This window comes from Poeciliopsis prolifica, unplaced genomic scaffold (assembly GCF_027474105.1).
Source record: "Poeciliopsis prolifica strain line A6 unplaced genomic scaffold, Auburn_PproV2 SCAFFOLD052, whole genome shotgun sequence".
Taxonomy (NCBI): Eukaryota; Metazoa; Chordata; class Actinopteri; order Cyprinodontiformes; family Poeciliidae; genus Poeciliopsis; species Poeciliopsis prolifica.
Window position 1 is genome coordinate 3564305 of NW_026562427.1, and position 26601 is coordinate 3590905.

General features: G+C 38.1%; 1 protein-coding gene across 1 annotated transcript in view; it reads right to left on the reverse strand.

The window, feature by feature from the left end:
- Window positions 1–215: 215 nt before the first annotated feature.
- Window positions 216–26601, reverse strand: part of csmd2 (CUB and Sushi multiple domains 2) — a 222725-nt gene continuing 196339 nt past the window's right edge. Inside the window, exons 50-73 of the mRNA XM_055058804.1 lie at window positions 25534–25722; window positions 24310–24495; window positions 22603–22797; window positions 22256–22429; window positions 21994–22167; window positions 21428–21601; window positions 17113–17301; window positions 16745–16918; window positions 14984–15166; window positions 13037–13213; window positions 11561–11740; window positions 11233–11406; window positions 10862–11035; window positions 9120–9193; window positions 8459–8511; window positions 8333–8367; window positions 8091–8270; window positions 4631–4696; window positions 4324–4485; window positions 4036–4148; window positions 3312–3399; window positions 2162–2294; window positions 760–937; window positions 216–460 (exon numbers count right to left, since the gene is read on the reverse strand). Of these exons, the coding sequence (XP_054914779.1) occupies window positions 778–937; window positions 2162–2294; window positions 3312–3399; window positions 4036–4148; window positions 4324–4485; window positions 4631–4696; window positions 8091–8270; window positions 8333–8367; window positions 8459–8511; window positions 9120–9193; window positions 10862–11035; window positions 11233–11406; window positions 11561–11740; window positions 13037–13213; window positions 14984–15166; window positions 16745–16918; window positions 17113–17301; window positions 21428–21601; window positions 21994–22167; window positions 22256–22429; window positions 22603–22797; window positions 24310–24495; window positions 25534–25722 (3407 nt within the window). The 3' untranslated portion in view covers window positions 216–460; window positions 760–777. The remainder of the gene's footprint in view (window positions 461–759; window positions 938–2161; window positions 2295–3311; window positions 3400–4035; window positions 4149–4323; window positions 4486–4630; window positions 4697–8090; window positions 8271–8332; window positions 8368–8458; window positions 8512–9119; window positions 9194–10861; window positions 11036–11232; window positions 11407–11560; window positions 11741–13036; window positions 13214–14983; window positions 15167–16744; window positions 16919–17112; window positions 17302–21427; window positions 21602–21993; window positions 22168–22255; window positions 22430–22602; window positions 22798–24309; window positions 24496–25533; window positions 25723–26601) is intronic.

Genomic DNA, 26601 nt, shown 5'->3' on the forward strand with positions numbered 1-26601 from the left:
GACCGACACGCGGCTGCCCACCACACAGTGCACAGAGTTCTTTGTAAGCTACAGGTACATTTTATGACTTACACAAACTTCCCTTTGGGTTTAGGCGAAGGGCGGTGAGAAAAGTCATCACAGCTTTGCCTCCAGCAGTACTCCTGCCGGCTGCAGGTTCAGATGGAAGCTTTTTTTTCCCCTCAGAATATGGAACATGATCAAGAAACCATGATCAAGAAACCATGTAAAGTTACAGAGAGCTGTTTCTCGTTGACCTTTTTTGATAAAAACAGAAAGTTGTTGTTCTCGTATAGTCTCTTGTTCTTGTTTCCTGCAGGTACGAGGCTCCTCGACTGGAGATGTTACTTGAAGGTATTTCAGCAAATAAAATAATCTTTTTCTCGCCATCTGCACAAGGAATTATAGGAGTCATCTGCCGGCAGCCAGCGGAGGTTGCGGCGCATCTTTCCTTCCTCGACTGATTGGATGTTGCAGCAAAACAAGATGAACATGTAAGAAGATGTTGAAAATATGGATGATCGATGAGATAAAATTCAAAGAAAAAAAAAAGAATCCACACAAAATAAAAAGAGAGAAAAAGAAACATAACCAGAATGATGGAAGACAATGAAAATGGATGTAACAAAAAAAACATATAAGATTAATATGAAAGCATAGACTACATGCACTGAATGTAAACAAACCTCAGAAGTAGAATATTGTCCTATGTTTAGAAAAGCAGTGAGTCAACCAAAGTGAAGTCTTCCAGATTCTTACCTGTGAAGGATGGTGTTGCTATACAGCGGTGCACACTGTGCTGACTGTGAACTCTGTCTCATTAGCCATGATGTCAGTGGGTTGGATGTTGCGGTCGTACATGGGGTTCTCGAACGTCGCCCGACCGTTTGTGTTCTCGTGGCCCACGTAACCGTTGAAGGGAACTTTGGGTCTTCTTCTAAAATGCATAAAAACAAACATGAGGCGACAGGAGCGTTTTATTCCTTCTGAAGCATTAATGTTGATTTAGTGATGTGCCTTATTCTACTGATTATAATGTCATTAAGTTAATGTATTCTGAAATAAACACATGCCGTGAAAACACACATGTGCTGCCTCAGCTAGCATAATAGAAAATGGGACATAAAAGAACTATTGGCTTTGAAAATTGTTCACAAATAAAAAAAATTGATGATACGGCATGCATTTTTATTCAGACTCCTGGAATCGATACTTTGTGGGACAACCTTCCACTGTAATTACATCTTCAAATCTTTTGAAATACCATGCTTTTCACATCTGGAGTTTTTGAGGGTTTTTTTTCCCAATTAATCGTTAGAAAATTTTTAAAATAAAATTCTGGCTGTCTAGATCGAATCCAATCTAGTCAGTCGGACTAGATCGATGGAACTTTAATTTTCAGGTCTTGACACAAAGATCTTAGATCCACAACTGGATTCCATCCATCTGTTTGCTTTTTTCCCCAAGACTTCTTTACTTTTCAACGGAGAGAAAAAAAAGGATTTGTTGTACAGTTGTTTAGTTGACAGATACTCCCAGCTGTGCTGCGGATTTCTGCAGCTCCTCCAGATTTACTATGGGCCTCTTGGCAGCTTCTTTGATTAATGCACTAGTTGTCTGGCCAGAAGTTCTACTTTTTTCCCCCCATTATTTTATCCTTGATCCCTCTTCTTGTATTCCTTGGTATTTTGGATGCTGTTTGTTCACTACTGTTCTCGAACCCACCTCAACAGAACAGCTGGATTTTTAGTGAGCTAATGTTCAAAACAGGATAACTTTATTTTTTAATTAGTTGACTTTTGTAGACAATTAGTTCCAATGGATTTTAGTTATAGATATCAGTGAAAAAGGGGTAAATATAAATCCAAGCCAAGGCAAACTTTTTACTCATAAAACATTTGTAAATCTGCTGTACAGAGCCTTTTCTTTCCACTTAATCAAGCTCCACTTTACAGCTCAAATTTATGGCTGATGGTTTCAGAATGTGGTTTCAGAGCTTTGGGGTCTCCTGGACTTGATAACAGTACAAACACAAGCCATCCACCATTTAGCAGTTTAGATGCAAAGCAGGACAAACTCTCAAAATGTATCCTGAATTAAATTGAAAGTACAGATAGAATTAGAACAAGAAAAAGAAAAAAAAAAGGTATAGCAGTCTTACCTGTGTTTATAGAGATAAAGAGCGAAGCCTGCAATGATCATTGCTATAAAAGGCACTAGAATGGCAGCTGCCACTGAACTGCTGTTGGAGGCAAAGTTGTAGCCGGGGTTGGCTCTACTGGGATCTAAGCTCTCTGGAGAAAAAAATGAACAAAAAATATAAGGAGTTTATACCAAATCAATCTTTTAATAGTACTTATTGAGCAATTTTTCTCAACTTCTACCAAGACTGACTGGTGATATAATAAGTACTTATACATAAAAATGAATTAAAATAACTTTTAGCGGCTGAAGAGTGCGACCAGGACCACTCCACTTACATGCAATAAACTATGGCAGTAAACCTGATTTATGTACTTTTCTTCATGTTCACTTCTATGTGTTAATTTCATTTCACCCCCCTGGAGAAAGTCAAATTCCATTATCCCAACAATGACTTTTAATTACTGGCATCAAAGGCCAGCAGCTATTAACTCATTTCAGACGTGTCATCTAATTTCTAAAGTTGTGTCTGCAAAAGCAACAGTGGACGAGTGACAAGCCCACCTGTTTGCCACAGTGTGCCAAAAAGCTCCAATAAAGGGCGGGTGACAAACAAGAAGGAATTGAATTAAGGGGTTTTTTGTGGTGTTTGCCAATCAACCCCCGCTGCATAAGCGCAGGCACACACAAACAGATGCACAAACACACTTAAGCAGAGAAATTGCTTTCACTGTTACGCCGCCACCGAGTTAAAAGAAAGCACAAAGTGTCGTCAAATTAAGCAGGATTACTTCCAAGATGTCTAACCCACCTTCTAGACACACATCTGGTGTTTTTTGTGTACACACCGTGCTCATACAGATGAATACCCTGGCATCAGCCCCGGCCGCCTGTAATAATACGGGGCTGTTTGCTTAATAAGTGTGCTGCAACAGGGGGCGGGAGGATGCACCTGCTGCTCAGGCAACTTCCTTATTACAGGAGATTCTCACAGCCACTTTCCACAGAGCATACAAACACTTCATCTGTGTTAGCACCACATACAACCACGCTATGCACCAATGTACCGCTCGTCTCTGCCTACACACATGCAAACACGCATGGACTAGGAATGCATTACAGAAGTAGTCTTCCGCAGGCTTCTGTAGCTAAGGGGAAAGTTCACTCACCCAATCTTTGGAGACCAAATTGGCCAAAGCCTTTTCCTCTGACAAATCCCTGGTACACAAAAGCATTGGACGAGGAGATGTAGGACACCTAGTGAGAGAGGAATGGAGAAGAGACATTTTATGTGTCACATCGCAGCTGTACAAAGGGGAGCATCATCAAAGTGTCAGCAGTTGGTGCACGCAGAAAATGAAATATTGTGTCAAAAACAGCTGAGAGGTACTCTTATGGGTGGCTCTTCATGTGCCGTTTTTCTGCTCAAAATCACAAACAAACACACTCCTTCACATGGCACACAAACAAGAGGTCCACTTAAGAGAAACACTCTGAATTAAGAAAAACAAACCCTTAAAACACTTCTGTGCACATCTTATAAAAGAGCACATAAAGGCACTCGGATTCATGTGTACCGTGACCTTTTTTTTTTTTTTTTTTTTGTTAAAACAGGGGTGTGTGTGTAGAAGTGCCAGGGGTTGGGGGGTAATACAGGAGAGTGGAGTGAGGGGGTCTGTCAAGTCCTGATTACCAAGCAATAATTTAACTGACATTTTAATTAAAGAGAAAACTCTCAGTGGGCCCTCCATCTCCCTAGAGTGACAAGGTTAGTGTGGATGTATGCTTTGTGCGTGGCTCACTATGAAGATGTGTGTTTAAGTGTGAGATGTAACATCTTTACAGAGACAAACGATGATGTTGTAATGAAGCCGACTTTGGGCTTGCACTTACATGTCCGTCCAGGGCCCAGTTGTCTATTTTAAACTTGTTCACAAAGATCTCCACAGGACCTCTGATCTGGTGAACTTGTAGAAGGAGTTGGGCTTCCTCCCTCTTATATGTTCCTGCAAGGAAACAAAACAACGGCAACAACTAAAACAACAGATGGAGAAGACAATTGTTTAAGAAAAAGGATCTGCCTTTACAATAAGAAGAGATTGGCTATTTAGCTAAAACTGCAACAGTGATTTTACAGAGAACCTTTTTGTAATGCTTCTTTAGAAATTAATGGGTACTTACCTGCTAATTTAAGCTCAACCCCGCTGTGGTCGATCAGTGTCCCATTAACTCGGTTGCTAAAAGGTTCAAAGGCAGTGATGCTAAGCATGGCTGGCTGCTTCTTTCCCAGGTACTCATAGGAACCCCTCCAGAGGGAGTTTTTAGCAAACACACCACCGGGGACTAAATAAAACATGTCAGTAAACAACAAGCGTTAGCTAACAGTTTTGGTGTCTTAAATGGAGAGAAACTGAGCATATTATAAACCTGAATTAGTATATTTATTATCTCAATGACATAAACAACCGACTACCTTTAATTGTCTCACCTGGCAGTTTAGATGGAGGCTCTTGAACAGTGCCCACTGGGATTCTACCACTTGGCCGATTATCAGCTAAAAGTAAAAGTGCACACACAAAAGACAAAACTTGAAATGAGCCAAATCTCATGGTGTAGCATGTAATTTGGAGTAAGTAAAACTGAAAACAGTTTTGACAGCGATCCAAGGTGTCCTTAGTAAATTCTGTGCGAACCATTCATGTTGTTTTACATCAAACTTGCTCATCCATCTGGACAAGGATGAGCAAGTGCACCGATGGACTGTCTTGTCTGAAATGTTTCTCTCTATTATTCTAGAGCCTTTTGGCAGCATGCTTTAGACCAGGGCATCCAACAGCTTGAAATCAAAGACCGGGATGTAGCTGCTTGGCAGTGGAAACCCATTCCCTGAAGCTCTGTAAAAGCTTTCTGTGCCTTTTTTGCATTTGACTTTCTTCAGTGTTTAATACTTGTTCCATCTATCTTAGGCTTTAGGTCTTTACTGCACTTGTTTTTTTGTTTTTTTTGTTGTACTTCATAATGTTACTGCTTCTATACAGATAATGTACAAATATTTGATGTAAATACTGTTTTTCAGCACTTTTAACTAATCACTGCCTCATTCCTTGGTGATTATTGTTTGTTCATCGCTTTTGATATTAATTTCGTAATTGCATCTGAATTAATGTTCATATGTTTGGACTGCTTCCTTGTGCCTTTAAGTAACCCCTAGGTGATAATTGAATAAGTTATTGACTAACTTTTTTCCCCCTTGTCAACAGAAATATTAGTAATATATTTACTGAGAAAAAACTCTGACATAATCAACACTAATTATAGGTTCTGTACAGCCTGAAAATTTGAGCTTATGAGGATAAACAGGTGGATTTCAGGCATCTCTTATCGGTTAAAAAGGTTCAAGTAAAGTTGATATTTTTATAAACTTTATGTGAAATATAGAGCTAAAAGGCAATAATACCTGCATCTCCAGCTTACAAGTAATAATACCTTTGGTGGCCAGAGCGAAGGCTGCTTCTGACAGGGCTTGTCTCATGTCAGAAAGAAACTCAAGCACCCCCCGCAGGGTTTCGGCGAAATCAGATAGACAGTTTCACAGCTTCAAAGGAGGCACTTTAATAATGCCTTAACACTCACAAGGGACCACAAGACTACATCACTGTAGTAAACATACACCGCACTGATAAAAAGAAAGAAAAGGCTTTTACTCACAACCGCAACCAAAGACAGCTATTCCAATGACATTTTGCATCTGTAAACAGCCACTGAGATGCACATAAATATAAAACATGCTCCCACGCTTTAACTTCATTAGCTGCCAGTCTTTTGAGATGCCTTTCCATCATTGTGCCCACCGGACATGTTTATGTCCTATATGTGCAATGGACAGGTCTCTACCTTGCCTTTACTCTTTATGGTCCAGTCTTAAATAATAATAATAAAAAAAAAAAAAAAAAAAAACGTGTATATTTCACTGACAACTTGACAAGGAATCCATCTCATAGTTATCTACCTCTGTTATATCATTCTTATTCAACCATTAGCATTCTGCTACCCTAGATAATTGTGTGTTGATTACTCTTACTTTTTTTTTCTCCTTTCATATGTATTTAGCTTGATGCTCTGCAGAGTCCTGATAGCAGTCTATTAGCCTGCTAGAACTTGTTAGAGAAGCCGTGCCATTTGTAAGACGTACATCTACTCAACCAGATCGATAGGAAGCATTGGCCTAATCAGGTTTTGCACCTTTGCTAATCTTTCAAAGCTTGTAGATTCGTTTATCATTGTAAGGGTGTTGGGCTTCAAGCAGTCTAACAGCATGATGGATGGATCATCCTACTCTGACATGTGTCTCAGAATACAAATTGAGCAACAGTGCTATACATTCACATTACACTTCCCCGGTTTTGTCATTATGGAAAGTTTGAACTCTGACACAGCAAAAGCATAACTGGACATAAAAAAATAAAAGAAAGAAAAACATATTTGGTGAATCTTCCAAGTATACAGAAACTAAAAACAAGCCAAGAGTCAAATAAATATTATAAATGTAGATATTTGGGCAATTTAATCATTTCAGCAGGATTATTCCTATATCATACAGCGTCACAATCAATTTTGTGCAGGCTCACCCTTCATAAAAAACTAGTTATAAATCCAGCTCACACAGCTTAAAGCTATCAATTCATATTTATGGGTCATAACTTATAAATGTTTAAATTCACAATTCTAACACGAACTCATTAAAGCTTGCCGATTTCCTTTTTTTTTATGAGCTAGTCTCAAAAAGAGCTGTTAAAGGATTTTCTGCATCAATAAATAAAATCTTTCAATCACTGCACCATATTTGCAATATAGTCTGTCAGATTTGTTGGCATGAGTTTCCGCCTCTGATTTCTTTAAGGCTGAATATAAAAAAAAATATTGCATTTGCTTCAGAAGCTATAGCAATTTATGAGGTTCCACGTTTATAGAAAATATTAACACTTCTCAGTGTGCTCATTTCAAACATATTAGTACACAGAGCCACAACCTTGCATTAGTCAGAACCCATTAGGCCACATGGACATCAGAGGCAGAAGGATGCTGTGAAATGTTGGTTCAGAGTGGCACCACTTTAATTAGGATACTGTGAAGCATTAGCTTTGATGAGGAATGCGCTTTCTGAGGAACTTTTTTTTTTAAATGCAATGATTCTGAGCTGCCTATTTGGTGCAGAGGAATGCATGGCAGCTAATAGCTGGGATAGAAGTTGACTATTTGCAGAGGGCTAACAGTATGCAAAATATATTGGTCAGTGTAGTTCAATCAAGAAAACCAGTAAACATTTTTTATATTTTTGAAACTAGATTAGTCAGTTCTACATTTTCGATTTTTCAAAAATATCAGAACATTATGTATTGTTTAGATTTTTTTCCAGTGAACAAACAGACAAACGATGGATTAAACAACAACCTGAAAATGGATCATGTTGATGTTTAGAAATCTTCGATAAAGACTGTCCATTTTTTAGAAAATGGTCCGTTGTGGGGAAAATGCTTAAATAAAAGTTTAAAAATGTGGCAAGCATGTGTAAATTTTGTCCAGGGAGTGAACTGCTAACTAAGATCTTAAAGGCATTTTTTGGTTCCCTGACAATATGTGCCAGTAGGAACTATAATACTCCCAGTCAGATGGTGGAACCAAACGCAGCCAATAACAGACAAAAACAGTTCAGATCAGAAGCAGGAGGGAAACAATGACAGTTGCTTTTAAAACAAAATACAGGGAGCAGACATCTGCTGTTTTCCTCAACAGCTTCAAACGCCTTTTCTTCTCTCAGTAAACTGCTCATACACCTGCACTTTATTGCCGCCTTGGAGTAAGCAGTGAAAACTGCACCCATGTTTTCAATTATTTAACCAAGCATGCCTCCGTACTGTTTTACAGATGTAATACAACCGTGTCCGTACCTGCACACAGTGGCGGTTTCCCTGACCAGCTACCATCGGACCTGCAGGTTCTGTGTTCTGAACCCCCAGCCAAATAGAAGCCTGGCTGACATGTATAGATCAATGTGTAGCCAAGGGACGGCAGTTCAATGGCTCGGACATCAGACTGAGCAGGTAGCTCTGGCTGGCTGCAGTGGTGGGCTGGAGAGGGAGAGAGGAATCCAATTTCAAAGGGAACAAAAAGAAAGCACTAAAAATAGCACAAACGCAACATGTAGGCAGCAGGTTGTGAGTGATGCTTGAATGGAGGGCATATTAATTCGCTGTTAAATATTACCACATGTATTTTGCATTGAGCACTCGGGTTGAATCATGTCGCGAAGATGTGCGCGAATTGCAATAAGTAGCCCTTTCTGCAGTTAAAGAACACAGTGCTGCCAATCTGTAGCAGAAAAAATAGGAAAAGTGATTACATGAAATTGGTGTGCAGTTAGAACAATTAGGAAAATTTGCATACTTTTTTTGCAATCGATTGAAACGGATTTTATTTTGTGATTTCACAGTAAAGAACACTGAATACAAAAGCACACAGTGGACGTCTTAGAATATTTCTATAGACAAATCTGAAAACTCATTATGCACATTATTAAAAACCCACGGTAGTCTGGTTACTTCACCAGACTGTCTGGCATAGTTTTGTTGATGACCATTTTACCTCTTGTCAGATTAAAATCGCATCCCTTTAATAGTTTCTGGCATTTCTAAATGATCAGAAAGCCCCTTCTGCAAAAATATTCCGGGCTCCTGATGGCGTCTAAGGCAGGCCTGGAGGGACAATGTGTTTCCTTATACCATCAATGCATTAATCATTGACTTTTCATCCTTGCAGTCCAAATTGACAAAAACAGCTTACATTACAAAATAAAGGGGAAGCATAGACTGTAGTACAAAGGGAGTGAAGGGGCGGGGGGGGAATGACCTTTTAAAATTTAATTGGATTTTTTTGTTCAATATATAAACTCAATTTCCAGTGTGACAACATTTTCACACCTGGTAGCCTTGGCTGTTGTTCTGATTTCCGAAGACTGGAATGCCAGGGTCACCACAGGTCGTGTGACTTGGATCTGAAAAAAACAAAACAAACACAAAAAAAACCCCAATAAACTGCAGTGAGTTCACCCATTTGATATCTATCTATCTATCTATCTATCTATCTATCTATCTATCTATCTATCTATCTATCTATCTATCTATCTATCTATCTATCTATCCATCTATCCATCTATCCATCCATCCATCCATCCATCCATCCACCATCCATCCATCCATCCATCCATCCATCCATCCATCTATCTATCTATCTATCTATCTATCTATCTATCTATCTATCTATCTATCTATCTATCTATCTATCTATATAGATCTACACAGATAGATAGATGCAAGCTCATGAGGGCTTAAGTGGTCAGTACGTTTTTTTTTAAGCTTTTCAATTTTTTTTATATGACAATGTAAAATTTGAAAGGTATATTCTAACTGGTAAGCCCCACAAATTTATTTTGATATTTAAATTTACAGGCCTATAAGGCAGAAAAGGATAACGTTTTTGCACATTTGAGAAAAAAATCTGAATACTTTACAATTTCATGCATTATTTTTGGAAGCAAAACATGAACTCAACATACGATAAGGTAAAAGGACACAACTTCATTTGACTTGATGGAGTTATAATCTAGAAGCTTTGCAGGAAGTTTTTTTTTTCCTGCTGAGTTTTCAAAATATGTCACATTAAAACTGTCGCACAGGCAATTTGATGGTGGTTGTAAAATTTAGGTAACTTATGTTATATTATCCAAACTGTTGGGATAAGCACTATTGCATGATTAAAGGAGGGGAAATTCATTGGATTTCATCTTCAACTCGATTGTTACCATTAGGCAGCGCTTCTTAAGTGTTTTTCATATACAGTAAGCATTATTTGTCCCTGTTAAAAGGTGCTTATGCATGTTTTATGGCATCATAATTGCAGACATCTTTTATGGTACAGCTCTAATAACATCATGTTATTGAGTAGTAATTCAGATCCATTTTTCAATCACTCCATATATGTGCAGGTAAAAGCAATGGCATTCAATTCCATTCCATGCTTGCTAGGGCCAGCGCTTTACAGCAATTGTGTTTTAAAGCTCATCGATTTTGAGTTTGAGAATAGAGATAAAATTCCTCCTTGAAGTTTCAAGTAGAGAGCTGTAAAAAGAACTTGTCTCCTTTCAGGAGATAATTCATAGCTGTTATATTATAGGGCTTTTTTCTGGCTTGTTTAATTCATCTATGCCACTGTATCTCACTCCAGTTTAGAAAAAGAGTTTGAAAAGGCCACTTTTTCTGGTGTGTGTGAAAATAGTAGAAAATAAGTATAAAAATACAAAAAAGAAAACTGTTATTGCTACAAAGATACATAGCACCCAAGATTTTTAACTACTAGTTGATGTGGGCAAAATATTCAACCTGGTTCATCCTGGTTCTGCTTCTTAGTCCTTCAAAGTATTTTTGAAAATACTTTGAAGGACTAAGAAGCAGATTTTTATACATAGATATAAATACAACCGCACACATTTTGTTTGAGGTGCTGAACTAACTGTTCAGAAGTTATAACTGTGTTGTAGGTCCAAATGATGCACGTCATTACAGAAAATGAGTGTTGTAAATCTCATTCTGTGTATTTATGCAATCACATTTTAAAACAATGACATTATTCTTTCCATAAATGGATGAATAAACTAATAGTTTACCTATGCAGGAGGGCTGTGTGCCGCTCCAAGTGCCATCATACTGGCAGTACCTCCTGGCTGAGCCAACCAAGATGAGGGGAGGATTGCAAGAGAACGAGACAGATGAAAGATAAGTGAAACCGCGGTCCTCCCTTCTGCCTTGGTCTGGCATTCCTGGGTCTCCACAGAATACAGCTGTAACAAAGCATGGGGGAGACGGAGGGGAGCGAGAGAGAGACATAACATTAGGTGACCTGCAACACATATTGGGCTTTAATTAGATTCTCAAGAGGGTAAGACACATCCTGCAGGATATGAACATGCATACATGGGGATGACAATCTCAGAAGCTAATCAAAATATGTAAAGTATTTCAGTGGGGTGCCACTTACGGAAACACTGTGGCTTCTCTCCGCTCCAGTTGCCGTTGCCCTGGCATGTTAACACAGTGGGCAGGGACAGCTGATAGCCTTGGTTGCAGGAGTAACTTATGCTCGAACCCCAGGTTAGGTCCGAACCCACGATCTGTCCATTTGGGATGAGCGGTGGTGGACCACAAACAATTGCTACACGAAGAAAAAATGTTTTATTAAATGGATATGTTTTTCGGATTTAGTCTATCTACTAGAATAAAGTAGTGGAAAAAAAGGAAAATCTAAACGGAATGGAAACAAGAAAGAAACCAGCCAATTTTATTCATGTCATCCAACACTAATCTACCTTTACAGAGCGGCTTGGTGCCATTCCAGGTACGATCCTTGGTGCAGATGAGAGAAGAGGCTCTGTCAGCATCCATGGTATACCCAGGAGAACACTGGAAAGCGACGGTTCGGTTGTAGGTGAAATCATTCCCGAATCTAACTCCATTGGCTGGCACTCCGGGATCGCCACAGTTGATTACTGCAGCGACAGAACAATAGAAAAATGAACAGGTAAAAACTTAAAGCAAAATATAACATATCTTTTTCTACATCTACCAATCTCACTGCATCTAAGACACATTATGCTGACCACATATTTTATTGCTTCATTTACAGCAAGTATTTTTTTTTTTTTTTTTACTGTTCACTCGTCAAATAGGAAAACGAGGAAGGACTGGAGGAAGGGCTGAAGGAAGGACAAGCTGGAGGGAGGGGAAAAGATTTGTAGAAAGAAAAAGTAGCTGCAAGGAAGGAAGGAAACTAGGAGAGTTTGATGTATGGATTTCTTCTAAATAAAAAAAAGAACACAATAGAAATCTGGTTGGAAGAATTTATGTTATCTATAGAGGATGATTCACAAATATATCTGTGCTTATCTTATTAAGAATTCATTATGCCAAATACCTGTATTAATAATTATGTAATAATGGCGTTGAAAAGTTAAATAATTACTTAATAAAATTTTCCCAAGAAGTTCAACTAAAGAAGCTAACTCCGATCAATGTCTGTGTGTCTTAATTAACAGTTAGCATTTATTTTAAGAAATTCCCATTCTTCATGTATTATTCATACTGTATACTACAAAAGCAGCATGTTCTACTAAATCTTGTAAATGTATAACTTTGCATTTGCTCTATGGAGCTGCTGCAAAAATACACAGCTTTAACTGCACTGTGCAAAATGTTCAGTCAAGCAGCCAAGTAGTGAATTGTAGTGCAACTCAGCTTTATTGGTAAATGTCTGCAAAGAAAAAAAAAAACACAGGGGACTTGACATCTAGCAGACGGATGCCTTGGGACAATAGCAAATTGTTAATGTGTACATCCCACATGTTCAAGAAAAAACTTCTAAGTAGGACAAGGAAACTAAGCGTTTTTGAAGTATTGCACTTTCCCTTGAACCAGAAAGCACTTATTGTCTATTAAGGTGTTTGGATGCTTTTAGAACAAGCACAAAGCCTTTCTCAGGTTGTCTACGCAGTAACAATAAAGTGCAAAAGACTGCACAGACATGCTTTGTCCTGGCTTAACAATACGCTCCGATTATGGTGACAAGTCCATCAACTGCAAAATTAAGTTGCATTACGTTGACATAGTCAAAACAGAAGAGAATATAGACCCTTGACCACCTCACGGTTGCCTTGCTTTAGAAAATGCTTTCAGATCCACAGACATTATTTAATCACAGAAAAATATTTTGTCACAGTGTTGTAACAAGTAACTGCACAGTCATGAAACTCTGAGCTTTGAAATCCATTGTGGTTAGGGTTAATTACCTGAGCACTCTGGCATGTTGCCTGTCCAGGTCCCATTTACAGTGCAGTGTCGGGTAAGCAGTCCAGTAGAGTAGTACCCTTCCCTGCAGCTGTAAGTGATGGATCTGGAAAATGTCAGTCCATCGTGAACAAGAATCTGGGCATTTCGTGGAGTTCCTGGGTTTCCACAGGAAATTACTGTTAAGAAAAATAAAAGACCAGAAGACAGGATCATCAAAAATGAAGGAACAAATTCTGTAAGGTAAATGTTAAAGGTACTCATGCTTAAAAGAAACTGACTTTTTTAATTATCTCTCTGCTTAGTCAAACCATCAGTCAAATTAAAGGCTTAACGCCATAACATAATATAACTGAATTTGTTATATATAATGTCTTTATTAATCAACAATGCCATTTATTCTTAATTAGCTCTAAATTCAGTCAGAGAAGGTTCCTCATTTGGTTTGTTTTTCCTCTTTCTTTTCTTTTCCCTCTGTCAACTCCTCTCACAATCACATTTTTGTGCATCCTCCTTTGTAAGTAACTCTGCTTTGACGGACACGTTCGTCTACACAGAAAATCCCTTGGCGTCTGTTCAGCCGCGAGCGACAGTTCTGTTCATTACAGTCTCCAGTTTGCCCCAGGCCATCAGAGCCCTGGGGGCATCGCCCTCCCATAATGACCAGATGTAGCCTGGCCCTTGAAGTCCCTGCCAACTGAGAACAGGTGGGCAACCTAGGCTATTGAGCATAACACAGAGAGAGAAGCAAGGGGCAGTTGTGCTGTAAGATGGGGGTAGGGGTGGGGGTGAAGGAGTACAGAGTTGTTGCGAGCTTCACTGGACACGGTCTATAAAATAGCAGATGATTGTGGGAAGGCCCCACATCAGATAAATATTTTTTCCTGTCTTCATGAAAAACAATGCAAAGCTGTGCAAAAGGTTTCAATAAAGTTTTTGATATTGCATGGTATCAACTGCTATGTAGATCATTAATTTGTAAAGAAAGGCTTGTTTTCAGTCTGTTTATCCACTGAATTTCCTTTAAATTGTTCACACATATGCACAGAAATAACCATGGAACTTTAATTTTAGATTTTCCCTTACACTAAACATGACATCACTTGGACATGTTGTAAAAATTTAACAGTTATTAAAGGGAAACTATATATTATAGCAGTAAGTTTTGAGGATAACACTATTTGATGGGTTGTGAAATAAAGTTTGAAAAGATTTATTTCACAAAGCTACATATATTTTTAAACTTTAAAAAATATGTAGCTTTATGTAATTGAAGGTAAAGTTTAATTAGTAATACTTGTTTAATAACTCTATATCAAATCATGATTTCTTGGTTAATGTCAAGTTGTCATAACAAAGACACTTTGAATAATGTAATCTTTGTATTAAAGTGTTATGATTTACCAAATGACACTTTAAGACAACAGTCATACATATTCATGAAGACTTACTCATGTTTATGATAGGCTTATTGTCATGTTTATGACAGTGTCATGACAGTCTCATTCACAACTTGTCAAATCAAGTGTTTTGAGTTATCCAGATTTAAAAAAAATTAAAGTGATGAAAAAACTTTTTAAGAAAAAAAAAAGTAAAACAGTGACTAAGAAAATTAAAAACAGAAACTAATGTGCATGTAAAATTATTCCTAAACAAAACAAATGCCTTTTTACACATCCTTATATAATTTACCAGCATTTTTAAAGCAATGTTCAAATGCTGGTTTACCCCCAAATCATTAATCATTGTTGATGCCCTTGTTCTTCTGACAGTAAATCCTAAGGCAGAATATTTAATGCTTCTGTAGATTGTGGGTCTTCAAATGTGTTTTCCTGTGGATGTTTCTAGAACATCACCTCACGATCAAAACTCATGGCCATAGAAAAGAACTGGAAGTTCAAGTAACTGCACAGTGAAAAATCTTGACAAATACAATACAAGTGTCTTACCATGACACTCCGGCTGTGTTCCCATCCATGTACCATTGGAAAAACATGTTCTCTCTGGTGACCCCTTTAGGATGTAACCAGGTTCACAGCTGAAACGTACAACACTGCTCACAGTAAATTCATCTCCTAGACGAATGCCGTGGACAGGCACACCTGGATCTCCACACAGACCATTTGACTCCCCTGCAAGGAGAGAGCAAAAATCACATACATATGACATTTGTTAATGAGCATGCATCAGAAATGAATTCTGCTGACTGGTGCATAATTGTGCAATGAGGATAATTATTAGTGTCTGATACCATAAATATCCAATAATCCAATGATATCTTTCTACAACCTAAAGAATTTTTACTTTACTATTTAAGTTCAATTTTTTTTTTAACTCAGGATTTGGTTATTATATAAGATTCCAAACTTTACAGTGCATAGAGAAACATTTTCACAGCATTTTCATTTTTCTACGCAATTCCCTTGATTAGTTCCACAAGACAACTCTCTCTCAGGTCTGCAGACAATTCCTTTGAATTCATCCTTAGTATGTGTGCTGTGAACTGCACTGTCAACTGTGCCACCTTTTCTAAACAGATGCATGCCAGAATGTGATTTTTTGTGTTTTTACAAAATTCACAAAAATCTCAAAAGTTTGCGTAGATTTTGGTGTAAATAGATTAACTTAACTTAATATGGAGTATGCCTGAAACATAAAATCTGGATAAAGATAAAAAGTGTGAATACTTTTGGGATGCACTATAAGCATCTCAAACAGCAGTGCTCAATCCATCACCTTAAAATGTAAAAAAAAATGGGAAATGTGCAAACCTCCAACATACAAACTCCATCAGATGTGAGGTTCACTGTCACTTAGTGAACTGAAGTACATGCAATTGGTATGTGGTTTTGAAACCCACATACCAATTGTCTTCTGTTTCATAATTATCCATTACTTTGTGTTTGGCAACTCCCTTAAAACTTCAATAAAATAAATCTTTTACATGTTTACGGCCAAACTGTGAAAAAGTTCAAAGTGCACAAAAAGTTTCACATGGGACTGTAGTAAAGATGGCCATGCAAATAAATATGAACACAATACCTGTCCATTGAGAGAACAGCAGAGAACATCACACATAATGGCATTGAACTTTACTGTCACACTTTACTGTCACACAGCTTGCGTGCCTAAGCGAACGATTTTATAGCTCTTTGACGCTGTCTGTGTTTGTTCACTTTTCTGTCCCATCTGTGTGACTATGCATTTGCACATATGGGGGATGTGTGGGCCATTTAATGTGTGACTCACTGGAGCCCTGAAGTAATTGTTGTTGGGGTATAGGAGTACGGGGGCCTGCGTTTTTATACAGCTTCATAACCCGGCATTGACGTTCCTCAGTCTAATGAGAGCAAATTAAAACAAGTTTATAGAGGAGACTCAGCTTGCCCTTGAGGCCTGCGGAGCAGACGGGTAATTCCATCTTTGGTCCAACTATTTCGTAAATATCCTACCACCAGATGCCACTCAAAGTCTTCATTCATTGGTCATGCTCTGTGAAGGCGTCTATATAAACGGAGCTGATGTCCCTACTGAATTAATAAAGCGTTAAATCAAGAATTGACAGAGGATGATGGCTCAGTCATGACACGGTAATAGTTCTGCTTGGTCCAGACTCTTATTTGAGAAGATCTTGAATGTTAAGTTTTAGTAAAATGACATTTGGTTGAACACGGACAGACACAGATTGACTGGTAACTGGTTCCCCATACCGGAGCAGTGCGGCGGCGAGCCGCTCCACTGCCCGTCCAGCTGACACATTCTTGTGGTGTTTCCAATGATGCTACGCTGGCCCATGCAGCTGTAGCGGATGACTGAGCCCACTGTTCGACGGTCACCTGAGATCTGCGCGTAGGGAGGCATACTGGGACGGTCGCAAAGAACCACTGCCCAATCACAGTAGAGGAGGAAGCAAACAAGTGTTAGACAGATTACTGACAGAAACACACATTTTAAACCCTGTTAACTACTGTTAATAAATGGAAAAACACAACAAATCTGTGCATCTCTAGTATGCATATTTTTTTCTATTAAACCATATTTTACAAAGTACTTTTAGAAAACTGTGTCCATTACTCACACAGGCATTTGGGTAAGGAGCGGTCCCAGGTGCCGTCCCCTTGGCAGGAGACGGAGCTGGTTCCCAGCAGATAATAGCCAGGGTTACAGCGGTACGTCACCGTAGTCTGGAAGCTGTACCGATGCGGCCCGCTGGACAAAACTTGTCTAATGCTGTACTCTACATGGCCGGGCTCAGTGCAGTTTACAACTGCGGGCATTAATGGGGGAGAGGAAATACAGATGGAGGGAAAAAAAGACATTTTTAGGAACAAGACTTTGTTTAAAAACCACATTTATGTATCTGTTTTCACAAAGTTTTCAGGGACAACTATAAAAACATTATTCCTGATAAGTAAACTAAGAAATTATATAGATTGTACACTGTGAAATTCCCTTATAGTCGGAAGTCTCTTTGGCTGAGAGACAGTGACGGAGACCTCACAGGTAGTTGAGGAAGGAAATGTGAATGAAAATATAAGGAATGAAAGAAACTAATATTTTAACAGAGTGATAACTAGTAACAATCATAACCAAGTCATGCATACATTTTATCAGCCAATATCTCAGTAAAATCAGCAAAGTCAGAGTTGCCATTTAGCCTATACCTACACATATAGAGTGATGCTAACACACTAATGGCTTCCAAAACACACTCAGTTTGCCTGCAGCTATTCTAGCCCAGCTTGCCTTGCCAACCTCACTCCAATAAATGTGTTTTTGCTCCAGCCAAAATGAACCTACTGTATTCTAATGTGTGTAAAAGCTTGATCATTTTCATCCTCCCAAGCTGTCCAGCTATGCTAAATAACCCCCCAAATATGTTTTATAATGTATTCCTCCCAGAAGAGTGCTGACCTGTGGTGCCATCATTTACAACTTGCTGCATAATAATGCTACAAAGTGTCTTTGAAGCCAGGAGCGGCTTGAGAGAGGGGCATTCCGAGCTTGGAACTCGGCTTTCATCAAATGTGCTTGTGCACGGTGTGTTGAAAAGGGTTCCGACGGCTGTCTAAACTGACTGACCTCCTGGTAAATGTCTGTGCGGTCCAGTGTGTGAGGAAGAAGGGAAGGTATAAAAGGAAACCAAAGAAAGAAGGTGTGAAGGGAAGTAGAAGAGAGGTAATTTATTTCAGGTCAAATCAAAGGTGGGAAACCCTCGTCAACCTCTCTCCCTTTGGTAGGTGATGCATCGGAAGCGTAACATTATTTCCTCTCACCTTACTTGCTCACACTGACGCATATGTATATGTACGCATATATAAAAGCCGATAGACTTTGTAGTTTAAAGCTAAACTGTAGAGTTCATTACATCAGCAGTTCTTTTGGGGTGTATATCTACAAAGGATGTGACAATACAAAAATTTGGGCTGATGTTAATAACGTATCAACAACAGGTTAAAAAACTTTGGTCGATACTGTTAGTGCCAGGAAATCAATGCATCCTTAGCCTCTACTAGTTTTGCATATTAATTTTGTTCTTTTCAAATTTTCACCATTTAATGTTGTCTAAGATTAGCTAGCAAAGATCTAACCTTAGACAGTGAAGAGGAGTTTTCAACTCTTGCCAAAGATTTTCCATAGGATTCTGGCCTAGACTTTCAATGAGGTATTGCAACACAGAGAGACTTTGATCCTCATCATCCCAGTGCAATTCTGGGCTTTTCTCTGTAACCCTAGTTTTAAATTTCTTCCGGGATAGCTTTATATTGAGTTCCTTCTTTTTTACCCTTTAACTATTATCAACTCCTCTATGCTTTAATAAGAAAAGCACTGCATTGCATAATGTCCCCACAAAACATTATGGTGGCAGTATAAGCAGATGTGAAAAGGTGAAGTGTTTTGGCCTCATTTGACCCTCTTTCAGTTTTTTCGAACAATGAACCGAGTACAGTTCTATGAAATGCCTAAAAACATGCTATATTGTTTAGCAATGTACTATCATTTTAAACTTCTCCACAACTTTATTGCTGACATATCTGCTTTTTTCCTCGGTCTTCATGACAGCGTTTGTTTACTAATGTTTTTTGCTTCCCATTTGTTTTTCTCCCACTCAAAGCTGAGACTAAGAGTGAGATGGATGAAGCGGATGCCAGCGCAGTTTTGCTGCTCAGGAAGAAAAAGCGAGGGCCACACTTTACCAAATGTGTCACTATGGCTGTAATTAATGTAATAAATCTGACTGACAAAAACGACTTGTAAGCTGCTTATGTCTTCACATCAAAAGTGAGGATAATAGACATCAAAAATGCTGTTCTCATTCATCCATCCACACACACGCACCCCTAGAGAAACACACACAATTTTCACATAAATTGTGCCTGAGAATAAGCATCTGGGCTGAAACAAGGCTGATGCTAATATGATGTCGCTGCTAAAGTGAAGAGATTCTAAGACAAATGTCTGGAAGGAAATGTATGCAGAAGAAAAATGAACTCTCTTCTTAAAAAAAAAAAAAAGGGAAAAACAGGAAAAAAAAACTGATGTCTGCAAGACTTGTAACCTTCCCATCTCTCCAGCAAAGTATTAGAAGAACACAAAATCCCTTTTTGTCTCATTTAAAACAAGCTCAGAAAGTCAATCAGACACGTTTTCTGTCACCGCTTGTCACATTTAGGGGCTGACTTTGCAAGCAGCCGCTGTCTGTTCCTGTCACAAAGCCTTCAGACAGAAACGACTTATCCACAGACACGGGAGCAGAGATATATTACTTGTTGCAAAAACACTGCCAAATTAAGAGTCTTTGCCCTACTCATGCGAAGCAGAACTGAATAATTGTAATTCTGAGCAAAATCCAAAATGCAGGTCTCCACAGACTGCTGTCTTTTATGCAACCTCAAGAATCTGGTGATTGTCTTTGGATTTGTCTCTGCATGGCTATTAACTAACATTGTTTCCTTGACACGCATGTTTGCCTTTGGGGATAAAGAGGTAGTGAGGCTGAGAGGAAAAAAATAAAAAAAGTCAACTGGAAATATTATGTGGAACCTCCACGGACCATTTGAGTGAGGCCGATGTAATTAAATAAACTGGACTCTTCTTTAATTTTTCATTTGAACTTCCCCTAAACGTTAAGTCTGTTAAATTCCTTCTCCCCGGGGTGCATCTTTGCTTCATCTCCACACTCTCTATGATTAAGGTCACTTGTGGTCAAAGAAGATATCCCTTTACACATAATGTAAGGTAATTTAGCACTTACCCACACAAATGTGTGAAAACATTAAAAGAAAATGTTAAGTGTACGAGCTACTCTGTGTAATTCAGACATTTCCCTTCATCTGATTCCTCCTTCAGATGAACATTCAACATTAAACTCAGGTGTATAAGAAGCCGTTTCTCTAATCACATGATGCAATACAAAGATATTCATATGATTTAGATTTTTTTCTTTTTTCTTTACATTTTGTAAAACATCAACTGCATACTAAAATGTGGTTGTATTTGTACTTTTGGATCCAATACAGAAAAATAAAATTAAATGGAGGAAAATATTCAGTACTTTTAAAACATTTATTTGCAGTTAGCCTCAGGAAAATAAACTTTTATTACTGTTGGAGCTGCAAATTTTTAGGAATATGTGTTGTCAGATATTTTTTGTTGACGCAACAGCTCAAACTCAGTCAGATTGATCGAAAAGCAGATTCTTATCTGCAGATGGAAATTAGCTCTGAGAGCTAACATGTGGTACCAGGCATATTTTCCTTTGAGATTAATGCTCCTCTACATGGTCCTATTCAATAAATAAACAAACAAGCTCCTATGTCCTTGCTGGAAAAACATCCTAACAAAATGATGCTACCACTGCCATGTTTCATCATGGTGTTTCTGCATTGCGGGTGTCATAATCCATGAGATGTTGAAAGCCTGGGATACTGTTGCATAACCTAACCCTATTTTAAGCTTCTCCAGAACTTTATCTCAGCTGTGTTCCTTGTTTGTTTATGATGATGTTTCCACTAATGTTCTTCAACGACAGTAGCTGCAATTACACTCATTTGGAATATCACTCTTTTGGTCTATATTCATTAGATAAGTGACTTCTGGCATGAGCGTGGGGGAATGAAAACAAATACACCCTCCATTTTCACATTACAGACAAAATCTGGCAATGTTCAAGCGATGTGAATGTTTTTCAAACATGCTGTACATAGAAAAAAACTCATGTCCATGAATATACATTTTTAAAGGAATGGAAAAAGCAATGTTTCCTAACATATTGAACAACTTTTTATCAGAAGCAAAATAAGGGCCTCGTCAACCTTTTGTAAATATTTCTTAGCTATATAATTCTACTGAAATCAGTAAATAGATGCACTGACAATCTTCTTGCCACTTACTTTTACACCTTGGTAGAGCATTGTTCCATTGTCCATTGGCCTGGCATGTAGATTTAACAGCCCCATGCAGAACATATCCAGTATTGCAGACGAAACGCACAACATCATTTAAGTTGAACTGGGTTCCTTGGGTTGTGCCAAATGTAGGGTTTCCAGGGTGGCCGCATGTGATGGCTGAGAGAGTCAAACAACAGGAGAAGTTGTTGATATACAATGTAAAAAAAAGATGCCACAAACTGCTTTACACTTTGAACAACACAGTAAGTACTGATTAAAAAAAAATTATCTAAAGAACAAATTGCTTAATCAATCAATCAATCAAATTTTATCTGCATAGCACATTTCAGCAGCAAGGCATTTCAAAGTGCTTTACATAATGAACACAAAATCACAAAGTCATGCAACATAGAATCAACAATCAAAAACTACATTAAGTCAAGTGTCATAACAATGCAAATAAAACATTTTTAACATTCAACCTACCATACCTACCACAAAAGTCTCTATTCAATACCTCCCAGAGGTTTATGACCAAATACATATAGCTGTTTGGAGAGGCAACTTACGAACGCAAACGGGGGTGTTTCCTGACCAGCGGTGGTCCTGCTCGCATATTCGCACTGACACACCAATAAGACGAAACCCTGGGTTACATTGGTACACAACACTGCCCCGAAAGTTGAAGTTCTCCCCAATTATTTGCCCATTGACTATTGGGTCTGGAGTCCCACAATGGCCAGCTAAAAACAAAACAATAAAAAAAAGACGGTTAAATATGATAGGCTCTGACTTTTTTACTGTTGTCATTTTTTGGACTGAAGATCTCACCCAGACATTGAACTTGTGTTCCGCTCCAAAGCCCATTGGACATGCACTCTCGTACCCGAGAGCCCACTAGGGTATATCCTGTGTTGCAGGAGAAAATGGCTGTGGCTCCATAAACAGTCAAAGTTCCTATTTTATGACCATTTGGAGGAGTGCCAAGATCTCCACAGGAAATAACTGAAATAAAAGAACAAATATGACCTATTTAGGACAATACAATTCAAAAACAAGATTTGCATGTTAGAAGATTTGGATATGAAAGTGAATTAATTTGGTTGTATTCATGTTGCTTACTTTTTAATGTATCTTTAGTAATGTACAGACGCAGAAAGGCAACAGCTTTAACTTACTGTCACAGACTGGACGAGGATCAGGGTAATTCCAGGTGCCATTTGCTTGGCAGCGAATGATCCTTTGACCCCTGTAGTAATATCCCGGGTCACATATGAGCATCATTATAGCATCATATTGGTTTTGAGTGCCATAGATTAGTCTCCATCTTCCATGCTCCACAGCAGAGTGGCTGATGTCGGCGCAGGTGACCGCTGTGAGGTAAGAGAGCATTTATTTTTTATCCATATTTGACAGTCAGTAGTTCGTCTTCTGAAGGCTGAACTGTGTTGGACGTTTACTCAGAGTGGAATGATGCATCCAACTTACAGAGAAAGACTAAAAATCCCCATTTTCTTCTCAAGAATAAAAGTAAAAGTGATTAAGAATACAGTTCTTAATCACGAACTGTATTCATGAGTTAATATCAAGATAATATAAGTCAGTTCAGGTTTGACAAGTTTTTAAATTGCGATCTTTAATACTATGGTAGTTCTATTGCCAAAAAGTCTTTGTGGTGTGTCTTCACAAAACAGTAGAGGTTTCATGAATATCAAATGAAGTTTTAAAGAGACAATTAAATTTAGGGAATATAAAATAAATTCCATAGTGCCGGTGTCAAAATGTGGTACTAATACCAGTGATAGTACTTGGCCTGTTCTTAGTGGTACTCAAAAGAACTTTTCGTGTAAACTGTTAACAAGGTGAGATTCAAATATCATTAGCTCTCACATGGTCCAAAAAGCAAAACCATCCAAAAATAATGATCTGCTCAAGAACAATGATTTAAAAAGATAAGATTCTACAAACAGAAGGAGGATAATTGTTCAAGAACTCCCAGTATAAACTAATGTGGACAACAGCGAACAGTTGCTTGACGTTACTTAAGCCTTATTCTATTGATCTCTGAAATCCAACATTAGGATTTTGACAGCACATGAAAACCCAGCTGAACTGTGTTCTTGTTAGAAACTGCAAATTCTACTGGGCTTTCTAATTGCTGTGTACAGTGACAAAATTGCATAAGTGGCTTTAGCAAATCAAGTCATGTTGTTTCTCTCCATTTAAAAAATTTAAAACAACTAAACAAAAAACACATTCAATATCAGAGGTGGTACAATCCTAAGTGTATGAAGGATTGAATGATCTATGTACTGTCACCGGACAATTTCTTACCTGAGCAATAAAGATAAATTGTAGATCCACTGCAATTACAGTCATTTTTTTTCATGGAAAACTCATCCAATTAAAAACTGGATCCTGTCAAACTATTGCCTGATATATATGTTAGTGCCATTGATACTTTTTTACAAATACTCTTTCTATTATTTTTAGGAGGGGAATATTAGATTTCTACCTTTTTGCATCACTGTGATGATGGATGTTAAGTTGGCTTAGCATGGCAAAAGGAGTTTCTCTAGCAGTGAAATGTTTACCATTACACTAAGTGTTGGCCTTGAAGACACTTGGACTGTTTTCTCAAAATGTCTAAGATAAGCACATGTTTTAAGAGTTAAAAAATGCACAAAATAGTCGGTGAACTAATTATTACCTCCCTTCCATTTGAGCTTATGGAAAACTAATTCACAGTGAGATTCTTATCGGATTCATTATAAAATGAACCTGTATTAGCGTCAAATGCACCTGCGGTTCCCATGTTTCTGAAGATTTCGTGACTTTTTTTTTTTCTGAGTCTCTTTAGATTCTGAGTCTCAGGAAATACTCACGAAGGCATCTTGGAGGGGCCTCAATGGAGCTCCACCGCCCAGATTCTTGACAGACCACTGAGGTGGTGAGAGGACCAGCAAGCCGAAACCCTGGATTACACTGGTAAGTGACCCTGGCCCCAAGAGAGAAGTCTTGGCCGACAATGCTGCCGTTGACAGGGGCAACAGGCATCCCACAGGACATGACTATGAAATAAAATATGGAAAGGTAGTTGAGTAAGATTTAATACAATATAAAAAAATAGTAAGAGGAAATAAAATACAGGAAAATGAACTTGTCATCCTTGTATGCAAAGTGCTGAGTTCTCAAAAACATTCACAGAAGGCATGGATGTGCTGCGCACATTAGCATGGAACAAAATTCGCACAACGGTAAACAATCAAAGTTGGCAGAGAATAAATAATGTTTATAGATGAATACACCTGTTATGGAACTGTGGATGCATGCTCAATGTTTGCTCTAATAGTGAGTGCTTGCTTGAAAACAAATAGTGGGACTACATTTTTAGATTACATGCTTTAATATTTGATTTAAAAGCAATCATTTAAAGTACTTGTAAGCAATTAAAATAACACAGTGCCATCATTTTTAAAACTAAATTTAACAAGAAATGTTATTATCTGACATATAGTCATTATTATTTTGAGATATTTTTCACCAAAAGTTTAAATCTTCTTTATGACCAAATAAAATCTCTGGACCCCCACAAATGACTACTTCTAAAAAGTATATATGTGAAGTATGACAAAAGGGCTAAAAGCTAGTAATTGAAATGTCACTAAGTTTCCACTGAATCTTTAAAAAGGACAAAAAAGTGGTGTCGTAAACTTCCTGGAGGTATGCCTTAGGCTGAGGAGCTGCTAGTGATGCCACGCTGTCAACCGCAATCACCCTTTGATCTGCAGCAAAAGGATTCTGTAAGACTTTTTCCCCTCAATCAGTTGAAACCTGAGAGATGCTGCTCACAAAGTGGATTTGCAGTGATATTCTGTTCAGTATGCCAGACAGGATATAAGTGATATAATCCACTTGAGGTCATCAAGTGACATTTCATAATGTATTGATCAGATCCTGAAATGATGTGTATTCAAATGATAAAATATCCTACTCTAATGAATCCCTGCAAAGAGATTTGACTGACATGATAAGAAAAAATATAAAAAGAAAAACATCCAGTCTCTGATCTATGTCTAGTGCTGACAGTGCATGGTAGAGGTCTTCACCTTGACAAAGAGGTACTGGGGCATTCCACTGATGGATACCCTGCGCTGTCCGGGTGCACGTGGCGCTGGTCTGACCAATAAGTCGAAAGCCCTGGTCGCAGTTGAAGCGTAAAGTACTGCCCAACTTGGACCCAGTTAGGCTGTGTACTGTCCCATTTACTGGGTTATTAGGAGGGCTGCAGTACGGTGCTATGGAAAAAGAAGTAAATACACATTATATCATCACAAAAAAGTGACATGTTAAAAAAAAAACAATGATGCAAGGTGATGTAAGAAGTTGTTGAGAGGATGAATAATGAATACCCATTTATTGACAGAGCCAAAGATCTCTATTGCGACTTGCTCTTGTGCTGAGGGAAAGGTTACAGCAAACACTGCTGCCTCGAGATGAGGAAAATTGATTATTGAAAACTAATGTTCTGCAAAGCAAAATGAGTGTTTGTCAGCAGCTGTGGATAAGGATCATAAAAGTGATGGATACATAATAATGGGAACAAAGTATCTGACTTTGGTTAAACTGGTAACGGCAATAATCATTTGTCATCGCAAATGGTGCCAAAATGGATCACGAAGATTCACGAGCCCAAGTGGAATTTAGCAGATTTCCCAATAAGGGGCAGCGCAACACGTCAGCTGCAGAAAGACGGTAACAGAACACAGACTCTGCAAATACTGTGTAATGAGAAGAGAAGGCTGTGTTCAGTATGGGTGGAAAATTATTATGAGAACATCAAATTTCAATAAAAATGCAAATTCGCCATTTTACAGCTCTCATGTTGCAGCGACAATTTAAAATATTGCATTTTTTTAAAACATCAAATATATAACCAAAGAAAATACCCAATAGTGTTAAAATACTAAGCCAAATATAGATGTTTAGTTATGACTATAAAACATATTTTAACAGTATATGATGTTTTTCAGAGGAAAAGATTTTAACACTCTTTCAGGGGACTGAGAGTGTGATACTTGTGTTTATTGTATTTTTTTCTGAAAAGATCAACAGTAGATGGATTAAGTGCATTTGTAGCAATTTAGCAAATGATTTAAGAGTGTTCTTGAAATGCC